This window comes from Trichechus manatus, unplaced genomic scaffold, assembly GCF_000243295.1.
Source record: "Trichechus manatus latirostris isolate Lorelei unplaced genomic scaffold, TriManLat1.0 scaffold00179, whole genome shotgun sequence".
Classification (NCBI taxonomy): Eukaryota; Metazoa; Chordata; class Mammalia; order Sirenia; family Trichechidae; genus Trichechus; species Trichechus manatus.
This window is the reverse complement of record NW_004444115.1, coordinates 1076077-1088218: the sequence shown is the minus strand read 5'-3', so window position 1 is coordinate 1088218 and position 12142 is coordinate 1076077. Positions and strand designations below refer to the sequence as shown.

Below are 12142 nucleotides of genomic sequence, written 5' to 3'. Positions count from 1 at the left end.
CGCCTTAGCAGCTTTCTTAGACTTAATGAGTACAGACTCTGCACCCCCACCATTAACGTGGTTTTCAATGATACGTACAATTTGACAGTTAAGTAATTAGGTAACTTACTTTTGGTTAGGATAAGAAAGTAGAAGAATTTCAAGATTTTCTGTTTTCAGTGGCATAAATTAGAAATTTAGGCTGTTTTTATGAAATGTGAACACATCTAGTTGAATATCAAAGTGAATCAAATGTTACTTTCTTTAAATTTTTGTGATTATTACTGATCTAACTGATTTTTTTACACCTGTTTTCTGAATCAGCCAGAGTTAGTTATAATATTGCTGTTACGCTGTTTATCCGATAAATGGTCCTGAAATCATAGGATCTTTAAAGAAAGAGTATTTTAAATGCCTAGAGGGTATGGTTGTTTGAAAGACTGGCAGGAGAAATCCACTTTATAAACTGTATAATTGTTACAGATGAGTGGTCTCGGCCTATATTTGGTCTTACCTCAAACTACAAAGGGATGACAAGAGAAGAAAGGGAGCAGAGAGATCTAGAACAAATGCCTCAGCGACGAAGAATGAGCAGGTATGAGAGAACAGGTATGAGTAAGTGGATTAAACGTTACTGTTGCACTAACAGCTAAGCTTTTTTATAAATATGAACATTAGGAAATCTGTAAGATGACAGGATTTTGTCTTTTCCTCTCAGCTTGATATACCTGTCTAACAAAAAAAACCGACCCGTTGGCTGTCGAGCTGATTCCGACTCACAGTGACCCTACAGGACAGAGTAGAACTGCCCCCATAGGGTTGCCAAGGAGCAGCTGGTGGATTCAAGCTGCCGACCTTTTGGTTAGCAGCCAAGCTCTTAAGCCACTGCGCCACCAGGGCTCCAGTATACCTGTCTAGTTCATAATATTCTTTTAGTTTAAATGTGCTAGCATATAGTGAAGATCCCCCACCCCCCGCCCTCACTTTACTTGGTCAACATGGTGAAAATGGCTTCCCCCAGTTCCAGAGGGTGCTCCTTATGTTCCAGCCACTTGCAAAAACAACTTTCTCTTTCTCAGTTCCATTTACAGATTCCTAGGAGGGAAAAAATATTGTCCCAACTTGTTATCAATATACTGAATACAGTTATAACTAGGAGGACAGGCTTATTAGTTAACTAACGTAACTGTTAAGGTTCACAATGATAAAACCTGTTAGCAAATAAATACTAACTGGTACTTTTAAAAGATTAGGAGTTATTTTCCTTGATCCAGTGTAAAGAGGCTATTGTGTTGTAAGTTTGATATTTAAATTTGGTAGGTTGTTTTTTTGTTGGTCTGTCTTAGTTGTAGGGTTCTAAGATTTCTAATATTTTATTGATTACCTTTTTTTCCCAGCACTGGTGGTCAGACACCCCGAAGAGACCTGGAAAAGGTGTTAACAGGAGAAGAAAAGTAAGTTTTCGTTTTAATTTCTTTTTTCACTATATATAGAGAAATGTCTGCTTGCTACTTTAAGAAAAACAGCAAATGAAACGATGTTATGTTCACATTGGGAGGTGCTTTTCAGTTGAACATTTATTGGATATCTACAGTGAACAAAGTATCATATTGGGTGCTCTGGGGGATTTAAGGAAAATTGAGGAGTAGTTCATTCAATAAAGATTTTGTTGCTCGTTGCTTTGTGCTAGGCTCTGTGTTAAGCTCTGGGAATACAAAATCAAATGAAACATAGTCCATTCTCTCAAAAAGCTTAAGTCTGAAGAAGGTTTATAGGTAAAGGGGAGAGCTTAAGCAAAGATGTGGGGTAAATGTGCAAGGCCTATTTTAGGAATGGCAGATGGACCAAAGTGGTGGCCTCTGAGAAGAGAAAATAAGATTAGAAATATAGATGAGGAAAGGCTTTAAATCAGTATGAATAATTTTCACCTCTCTTTGTGGTTTCATAGAAAGTTAATAAGCATGGACATGAAGTCATCAGATTTGATTTGGAATGCTTATGCTGGTGACATCATTAAGATTGGTTGTAGGGGAGACGAACTGAAGCATGAGAACAGTTAGATTGAGACAGCAGTGGGAGTGAGGAGGAGAGAAATTGAGATGTCATTGCAAAGGCACAATTGCCAGGAGTTGGTGACTTAGAGGCAGGGGAGTGGCTAGAATTGAAGACACCAACCAGAATTTTAATCAGAGTAGCTGAGACAGTGGTCACTAAAATCAGGGAGGAGTTGAGGGTATAGATAAGTTCTGTTTTGAGAATATTAAATGTGAGATGCCTAATGAGATATTCCTATAAATATCATGGGTATAGAACTTGGAATTTAAAGAGAGATTTGTGCTAGAGACATAGATTTGATAGTTTTTTCCATAGAAAAGATTGTTGAATCAAGAGAGTGTAGAGTAAGAATCTAAGTGAACAACTGGACTTTGAAAAGGAATGGGCCAGGCAGAGGAGCCAGTGAAGGAGAGGGTGCCAGTTGGGCCTATGCTTTGGAGGATAACCTAGAGGAAAATCAGCCACACCAGGGGAGGACAGTGGTCAAGGAATCTGGGCAGTTGCAAAGGCTGCAGAGGGGTTTGTGCAGGTGAGTGCTGGCAATCAGGACAGCACCCAGATCGCAGAAGGAGAATGGGAAATGAGCTGGAGGGAGCAGGTGTGGTCTGTATGTACAAGTTTGATGATGAAACAGACAGGGCTTCAGGTGAAAAGAAGGGTTATGAGAAGTATACTTTGAGCTAGCCAACTAATCTATTGATATATATATGTATATTAATGTTACAGATGCTTAATGTTAATGGAGTAAATCCTACTGGGAAATAGAAACAGTTTTGCATTTTCTCTCCATTCTAACCCCATGTACACATATACCTACCCTCCATTTTCCTCTAGGGAAGACAGTTACCTGAAGGTTGAGTGGTTTGAAAGCGTAGCCATTATGGATAGACTTAATTTTTTATTCTTGCTTTAGCCTGGCATGGTAGTTCTCAGTTTTGTGCATATATGGAAAGTGGCTTGACAGTTTCTTAAAAAATTAAATACGTAACTACCACATGACTCAGCAGTTGCACTCTAGGGCATTTATCCCAGAGAAATGAAAACTTAGATTCATGCAAAAACCTGTCTGTGAATATTCATAGCAGCTTTATTCATAAAAGCCAAACACTGGAAACAACCTACATGTCCTTCAACAGGTGGATGGTTAAACAAACTGTAGTATATGATGGAATATTGTTGTAGTTAGCTGCCATTGAGTTGCCCCCGACTCATGACAGTGCTGCGCACAACGGGGTCTGACTGTTGTGATCCATAGGGCCTTCCACTGGCTTACTTTCAGAAGTAATGGAATACCACACAGCAATAAAAAGGAACAAACTGTTAATGTATCCAACAACTTGGATGGATTTCAAGTGCTGAGTGAGAAAAGTCAATCGCAAAAGGTTATTTACTGTATGATTTCATTTGTATAACATTATTGAAATGACAAAATCACAGAAATGGAGAGTGGATTAGCAGTTGCCAGGGGTTAGGGATGAGGGAGGGCAACGGACATGGTTATAAAAGGGCAACAGGAGAAATCCTAGTGGCGGTGAAACTGCTCCATGTCTTGATGTGGTGATTGGTAAGGAACCTACATGTGCGATAAAATTGCATACACCTAAATACACACAAATACATACAGAGTAAAACTGGAGACATTTAACTAATACTGTTACTGATGGATTGTATCAGCATCAATATCCTGGGTGTCACATCGTACTGTAGTTCTGCAAGTTGTTACTGTTGGGAGAATCTGGTTAAAAGGTACAAGGGCTCTCAATTTTTTATGGCCACATACGAATTTACAGTTATCTCAAAATAAAAAGGTTTTTAAAGAGAAACCACAAAAAGTTACTGCATGAGTTGCACATGGAAAATCATGTAAACTACTTTAGAGCATACACAGGTTTTTAGGGGCCAGTTTGACTATCTGATTTTCTGCCTCACAAGTGAGTCCCTGAGTAACTCCAGTAGATAGGAGAAATTGGTGTTCAGAGCCCTGATGGAAGTAGCCTTGCTTGAAAAGGAGAAAAGCATGATTGTCTCTGAAGCTGAGGAGAGGGGTAAAGCGTTCATGAAAGTGCAGAGGAAGTTCTCTTTTGGGAAGGAAGTTGAGGAATTCGTATGGTAATCTTGAGTGTATGGTGAGGTCCACTAAGACAGTGTGAAGGTGGATTGGGTGACCTAGGGAGAGCAGAGGAGGTTTGAAACAGGTAGGCAGCTGAACTTGATAGACATGAATAAAAGAATGCTCAGTAGCGTGGTGCCGTCCCAGTTGTGATGGGCTGCATAACAAGCATGGTTTTCCTTTGCCTTTCTCAGAGCTCTTAGACCTGGAGATCCTGGATTCTGTGCTCGAGCAAGGGTCCCGATGCCCTCAAACAAGGACTACGTTGTCAGGCCCAAGTGGAACGTGGAAATGGAGTCATCCAGGGTAAGTGAGCAGAGGGAACAGCAAGGTTGATCTCAGATGCAAATTGCTATTTTATTTTGTACTTCATGTTTAATAACCCTTCCAGCACTTGAGGTTTATCTGGTTTAAAGAGATCCATTTTCTAGTCTCTTATCTATCCAAATCAGAATAAGAAGGAAGGAGAAGATTAAAGTTCACTGCTGTTGAGCTTTACTTTAGACTTAAAGCAAATCATCAAGTCAAGAAGCTTCTTATTAATCCCTCTGTTTCAAGTGAATCTTGAAGCCTGGAGTGTTTGGATACAGTCATGTTTTTTAGAACCATGACAAACAGAACATACCTGCTTCCTCACATCTACCCTTCCTTTTTTCTTCAACTGTTTAAGTAATTCTGTTGTGAAATATTTAGGATGGACATTTCCTTTGTAGTCATTTTAAGTATTACTCGGTGATCTTCATTGTTTCACAGTAATGTTTTTTTAATTCTATCAATCTACTCTTTCTAGTCTGGTATCCTTAAAAAGGGCCTAAGCCGGTTGGAAAAGCATAAGAGGCGATTTGCAGAACAGAAACGACTCAGCAAAGTGCACCGTGCTGTCAAGTTCAGCATTGAAGGCAACAGGATGCCCCTATAGGCCTAGCCCTGCCAGAGTGTGTCAGAGAGGTATCCCCAAGGAAGCATGCACTGTGCATGTGCTTTAATTGTCGACAGTCACAGAGTGAAAATGTGTGGTGTGTGTGCTTCCTTAACCAGAAAGGGCCAGGCCCACTTTTACTTTCTGAAATAATGACTCTTAACAGGCACTTTGTGGCATTCAAGCCCTCTTGAATATTTAGAAATTGACAAAGAAGTCCCTTCATTTATCTGTATGTACCCTAGTGACTAAAAGATCATTACTTTTCTTATAAGCATTCTGGTCTTCTTGGATGGTACTTGTTTTTATTAAAAAGGTTTTTGTTAGGGCCCAGAATCATAGGTGATCTGCTTTATAGGCATATAAACTGTTGGTGACGTCTGGTGGGAGGCGGGTGGCTTCTTTTCCTCTTGTCATTGCTCAGAAACACGCACTTGAGGACTCATTGCGTAAAGCCTATCCTTAGTGTTTGGAAAATGGATTTGTTCAATACACATTCAGTACCACTTAGAAATGAGAAAGACTGTGGGACATTCCTAAAGCCAGACTTACTAATCCACCAAGCTTTGAAATTGAAAATGGCGCCCTTGTTGTAATGTACCTGGAGAGTCTGTATGCTCCTTCCTTTTGTAACATCTCCGTGACCCCGGCTTTGGCAGCCGTTTCCATCAACTGTATTCTCACCTATGTGCCAATTGACTTTACTGTTAAGTGGCTGTCAGGGCAAAGCAACTTTCTTACTGAAAATAAAGGGTAGAGGAGTACCAGTCCATTGCCAGGAACGACCTCCTTTTTTAATTCCTTTTTTTTTTTTTTTCCTTACTTTCACCCATATCCATGGCCCTTAGCCACGTCTCCTTGGTATCCCATCTCTCCACCATTTCTTTATCTTCCTCTGCTTTTTCCACAGTCTCTTCCGTGCTTTTATCTCTCTCTTCCAGAATACTTTTCTTTCCCAATACTTCTGTTTTTGAGAATTGAGAGCTACAGTGTGACATAGAAAATGTAATACAAAATTTTAGTGACCATTCTACTTTGGAAACATGCCTCGTGTCCTGAAGGGCACTGTGCCTGCCTGCTGATATTGTCAGTTCCAGTCCAACTGTCCCTGTAGGTGGCAGGGAGGAGTGAAGAGGTGGCCCTACCTCCTGCTGGATCAGAGAGATGACAGCATGAGGAGAGAGAGAAGTCCATGGAGAGCTCCTTTCCTTCACTCCCAACACAACCCAAAATCATAATGTGCTGCTGTGTACCTAGGCCTGAGTCTGGCCTGTAGTGCTCTGTCAAAAAAGTAAGGTGTGTTTTGGGGCTGGTGGTCCCAACCAGTGCTCCATCCCTGCTTATCCTTAAACCACCTGATACTGTTTCCATAGTCAGGAAGATTTCTTGCACATGCACTCAGGACTTCCACACTGTACAGACACTAGTGAGCATCATTAAAAAACGTATTGTCTAAGAAGAAAATTGGAGGGAATTAACAGCTTTCAAGGAAAACTTTGTTTTCAGTATCACCTTTATTCTTAAAATTACATAAGTAAATATAAAATAATATATAATAACCCCCATTCGCAAAGCAGCTGCTCTTCCCTAAGTACCACTGTTAACAATTTGATGTTTTATATGTTTTTCCAGTAATGCTTCAAATTTCTTTCTGGTTTTAATTGTAGAAAAATTTGAGGTTATAAAGAGAAAAAGTTCACCCATGGTCCCATTATTTAAAAGCAGAGTTTGAGACATATTTTGCCTTTTCCTTTGTTTATATCTTAAATATAATTGAAATTATACTGTATATAATTTTGATCATTTTCCCTCATTAAACCTCCTTATGGATTCATTTTTAATGACTACATAATAGTCTATCATGTGACCATATAATAATTTGTTTAGTGATTCCACTATGGTTTCTGGTTTTTTGTCCCTAAAATCAGCCAGGTTCCATGGCTCTTCTTCAGTAATGACTTAATAGTTAGTGAATCAAAGGGGGGATCATTGAATTTGACATGTTAGGTTTGACACACTGACTGTGTTTTCTGGCTTGGGGTAACTAGGCATTTGCTAGCTCTGAGTGATCAGTGTCGTAACTATGAGTAGATTGGCGCTGGCCTGGGTATATCCCAGTTGCCGAGAGAAAACAGAGCAGTCAGGGTTCAGACTCTTAGAGAAGGTCCCAGGAGTGGGCAAGGAGCAGTCAGGCTGGTGTATACAGCTGCTGGGAGTTGGGCAGTTGGCAGAAATCCAAGCATGTGCAGTGTCAAATGTGGACTGAGGACACGTTATCTGAAAGTAAGTCACATATTTGGGAATGTCCAGTGAATCCAGGGGATAGGGTGGCAGTGGCATAGCTCTTTCTCATCTGACAAGTTTTTATGCTAACTCTGAGTATTACTAACAAAAGTTTAAATTGATAACATTAAAATGTTTAGAATTGGGATGTTCCTAGAACAGTAAAATCTAGGATGCATGGTTAACATGCCTCTTGTTCAAGAACGACTTATAGTTTTCTTGCCTAGTACTTCATTGACCTCCCATCTGCGGTGGAGTCTGAGTCCAGATGTGGGAAGAGAAGACTTTGGAGGCTCCCTGACTCAAAAGAACTTCTGAGTTGAACTTCAGAGTGATTCAGTAACAAACATCTTAGCAGAAGAATTAGAAATACCCATTTGTCTTTAACCACTCACCATTCTTAAAATCAACACAGTCAGCAAGTGAAGTTCACCCTGACCTTTGATGTAAATGGCAGACCTTTCGACATTTCTAAAAGGTGCTGGTTTCTTGGAGACCGTATCTTTGCAAGACATCTATCTGACCTTTTCAAAATATAAAAGAAATAGCTGAACAACCAAACCTTTAAACATAAAGGCCAAGTAGGAAGAGATGCTGAAATTTAAATTAGGTTAAGTCTGCCTTTCCAGAAATTCTGCATGCTCTTTTTAAGAAGTAGTAAGCCCCTTGGATCAAGAAATTTAATTTTCTTTTCTTTACACAACATTGGTTTTTGTGTTGAGTCTACTTAGTTAACTTAAATCTAGTTGATTACACAGTAGTGGTAATAATGGTAGTAGTATGACCTGATACTTACTTTGAGCACTGACCATGTACCAGCTACAGTACTTGAATTTTACATTACCTTGTAGTTCTGTGAAGAGTACAGACCAGAGCAGTGACTTGCCCAGGGCTGCAGAACCTGCCAAATCAAAGCAGAGATTCAGCCCAGGTCTGCAACTCCCGAGCTCCAGCACATACGGGTTTGCTCTACTAATCCTCTAACCTGTCTCGTTACACTAAGGGTTTTTCTAAGATGACTTCCCTTTGCCTTAGAAGAGCCTTACCTTTATGGTAGCACTGCTTGAAGGGTCTTTTAAAAGGAAAAGCAAATCACCAAAATGCCAGCTGATGGAATTGGGGGGATCATCATCTTAATTTTTCACCCTTTCTTTCATCAAGAAATGCCCATGGACTAAGCCTCATTAATAATAAGGTACAGACAACAAGAAAACCACGACTCTTCCCTGAGAGAGTTAGTTTGTGTCTGTAGCACTGCTGTGTGCACTTGCCCTACGTTCTGAGGGCTCCAAAGCGCGTTCCGGTGATTCTGGCACAAGGAGCCCTTCTGACAGCTGACTTTCAGATATAAGATGAAAGACAGAACTAGATTTATGTGTTTTAATTGCTGCTGTTTAATTCTCCCCCCACTCTTAGTTTCAGGGCACCTCCAAGAAGGGTATCAGCCGGCTGGATAAACAGATGAGAAAGTTCACAGATATCAGGAAAAAAAGCAGATCTGCACATGCAGTGAAAATCAGCATCGAGGGCAATAAAATGCCATTGTGACTGCGCCTGGGGCGGACCCGCATCTGTAAGAAATGCCTGAGAGACACTTTGGAAGAAGATGACGTTTTAAAATTTTTTTAGTGTATCTGTAAATGGTTGGTTCCACTTGTATTAAATGTTGTCATAGGACTAGCGTTTCTGTCAATTGTATTTAAAACTGTTTGTTGTGTACTTTGTACAGAAGAATATTAGTCATACTGCTATAAATTTTACACAATAAAATTCCTCTCTGGTTTTGGGGGGCTGTCTCTTCATTGTCTTAGAGTATACATTCTCAGTGGGGGCAAAAATTGGTTCTTGGGAGTTGAAAAAAATCTTAGATATTACAGTGGTTTGTGGCCCTCCAGAATCTTACCCAACAAAATTTTATTCCTTACCATTTCTCTTGTTAGGGAAAAATCTAATTCATTTTAATTAATGAATGTAAATTTAAATTTTCTCCTTAGGGGGACAGTAGTGAGGAAAAGGTTGAGAAATACTGCTTTAGAGGAAATCTGTATGCAGTTGAAAATCACTGTGAATTGCTTATAGCAGTTGGGTAACTGGAGTAGAGATAAGAATTGTAGCTGTATTTCCTGTTGCTCTGCTTTTGTGATTTTTTTTTTTTTAATTGTTCCTAAAGACTATTTTGAGAAATCCCTGCTGGGTCAAGATGACTAAATCCAAGAAAATTTATCATTAAATCGTCTTAATCATAGAAAATGTACTGTGATACAAATGGTGGGGGGGTAGAGTATCTGGCAACCTCAATTTTCAAAAACACGAGAATCTTACTGGCCATAAAGGCATTTGAACATCTAAAATAGCATGATGCTTTTGCACTAAAGCACTTTACTCATAAGAGAACCTCTCAGGGCCTGTTAACACTTAATTTCAACAAATTTTAGAAGCGCAGATGGCATAGTGAAGTTGCAAGAGATAGGTGCACTAAAGGCATTAAAAGGTAATAGCTAACCACCTAGTCGGAAATAGAAAAGCCTATATGATTGTCTGCAGCATGGTTTTTACTTTATATAAAAAACCCACTGCCTTCGAGTAGATGCCAGCTCCTAACAACCCTATAGGACAAAGTAGAACTGCCCCGTAGGGTTTCCAAGGCTATAAATCTTTAAGGAAGCAGACTGCCACATCTTTCTCCCTCAGAGTGGCTGGTGGATTCGAACCGCTGACCTTATGGTTGGTAGCCGAGGGCTTTAATGACTGTGCCACCGGGGCAGTGGTTATATAAATACCCTCAAAACACTTGCAATGACTCAAAGCACATCCATCTAGTCGAAGGCCTTACAGGCGTTCTGAAAGGCATAAGTAGTAGTTTTTAGGAAAGTTTGAATTGATTAGTACAGCCTGTTGCCATTTAATGGGGTAAGCACAAATTATCTGGACATTTATGTAGGGTAAAACCAGTGGTGCCTGGTAATAAGGCAATATTTTGGGAGTCAAAATCCTAAGAGAGACCCTCTTTTTAAAACTACTTGGTGCATGGTTTTAAGAAGTCTCAACCCTGGCTGACCAAAATAACTTAAAATTTTGAAAATACTTCAGATTTACGATAAAATTTCAAGAACAACAAATACACACTATTATACCCGTTACCAATGTTTACAAGTGTTAGCATTTTTTCATTTTGCCACATTTATCACTGTGTGTGTCATTTTGCCACATTTACTCCATCACCGTGTGTGTGTGTGTGTGTGTGTGTGTGTGTGTGTCATTTTGCCACATTTACTCCATCACTGTGTGTGTGTGTGTCTGGCCATCAAGTCAGCTCAGACTCATGGCAACCGTATGTATAACAATAAAATATTGCCTGGTCTTGCACTGTCTTAGTCGGTGTGTTTGAGTCCATTGTTGGCAGCCATGGTGTCAATCCATCTCATTAAGGATTGCCCTTGTTTTCACTGACCCTCTACCAAACGTGTCCTTTTCTAGCAATTGGTCTTTCCTGATGATGTACATACATATGTTTTTTTGAAAACTCATTTGAGAGTAACTTCCTGACATTTTGCCCCTTGATCCCCAAATACGCACGTTTCTCCCAAGAAGAGTATTTAATACTATCCAATATTAACACTCAGTTAACATGACCACTTGGTTCAGGTGGTACAGAATCACTTAAAGACTTCCAGGTTTTGTCCCAGAGTTAAGATAGAAATGAGATCCTGTAATTTCAGGTGCTTCTGATGATCAGTCTGATTGGAAACCAGTCTTGGATGAGTGTTTTCAGGGCAAGTTACTAACTTCTGTTGAGATTGTGACCAACAAAGGCAGAGCTCGGTGCTAGTGCAGTACTGAACAATTTCTTGGAGAGCATTGGATTAACCATTGTTTCCCAACTGACTTCTCACCCACCTCCTCTAGTGCAGTAACAGAAGCCCTCCAAAATCAGATTGACTGTGGGACGGGTAGAATGGAGTGTGGTATTACATGAATGTATGTTACCTACAGGTACATAAAAGGATTGTGGAGGTGTTAGGTGTCCTAAGAGGTAGGATAGCCTAGTGTAGTCATGGGCTGAAAATGTTACAAAAACAGATTTTTGTAGAGTCAAGGTAGTATAAGTTGGCTGACTGGCACTATTAAGCTATAGACATGCACTTGCGTGTTGATAAGCTTTTGAAGAAAGTAGTATGTGTCACAAGGTTACACCTGTATGCCTGTTTTAAGCAAACTCAGTACATAAAAGATTTGACCAAGGCTTGGAGGTCATTCTTTACAAAAGGATTCAACGTAAGATTCTTTTAAAACAGTTTTACTGCTTAAAAAAGTATAAGTGGAAATTGCCGCATTTAAAGGAGCACAACTAGTAAAAATGTCACTCACTTTAGGACAAAAGTGTTTGGGTCTGTGCTCCCAAGAACTAGTTCAGTTCTTACAAAGCATGGTATGCTGGGCCTGAAATGGTCTTTACCTGGTACAACTGCAGCTATGAATGCAACAAGTGAGATTCAAATGGACAGATAGATATCCCTTGAGTTTATTGACTAGAGAGCAGTGGGAAAGGCTTTAAGTAAAATAACTTTGTAAAATGTTTCGTTATGATAGCATGTTAAAAAGGCATTGGATTGGGAATTAGGAAACCTGGAGTTTTGGTCTCCAATACGTGGTTGTGAGTGAGGGAAATTGGTGTTCATCGTTTGAGAGTCCTGAAAGGAGAGGGATGCTTCTCTGCTCTTTGAGAGAGGAGTGATTCCTTTGTAATTCTGTGTTGCGTGCTTTGGGCAAGCAGTTAAGTTCTTTGACCAGAGATA

General features: G+C 39.9%; 1 protein-coding gene across 3 annotated transcripts in view; it reads left to right on the top strand.

The window, feature by feature from the left end:
• Positions 1 to 10476, top strand: part of IWS1 (interacts with SUPT6H, CTD assembly factor 1) — a 48657-nt gene extending 38181 nt beyond the window's left edge. For 2 of the 3 annotated variants that reach the window (XM_023741358.1, XM_023741357.1), the window contains exons 11-14: positions 463 to 574; positions 1377 to 1433; positions 4339 to 4450; positions 8763 to 10476. In XM_023741358.1, coding sequence (XP_023597126.1) covers positions 463 to 574; positions 1377 to 1433; positions 4339 to 4450; positions 8763 to 8894 — 413 coding nt within the window. In that variant the 3' untranslated portion in view covers positions 8895 to 10476. Of the gene's footprint in view, positions 1 to 462; positions 589 to 1376; positions 1434 to 4338; positions 4451 to 8762 lie in introns of all 3 variants that reach the window. The other variant, XR_002825715.1, reaches the window with a different exon arrangement.
• The last annotated feature ends 1666 nt before the right edge of the window (positions 10477 to 12142 follow it).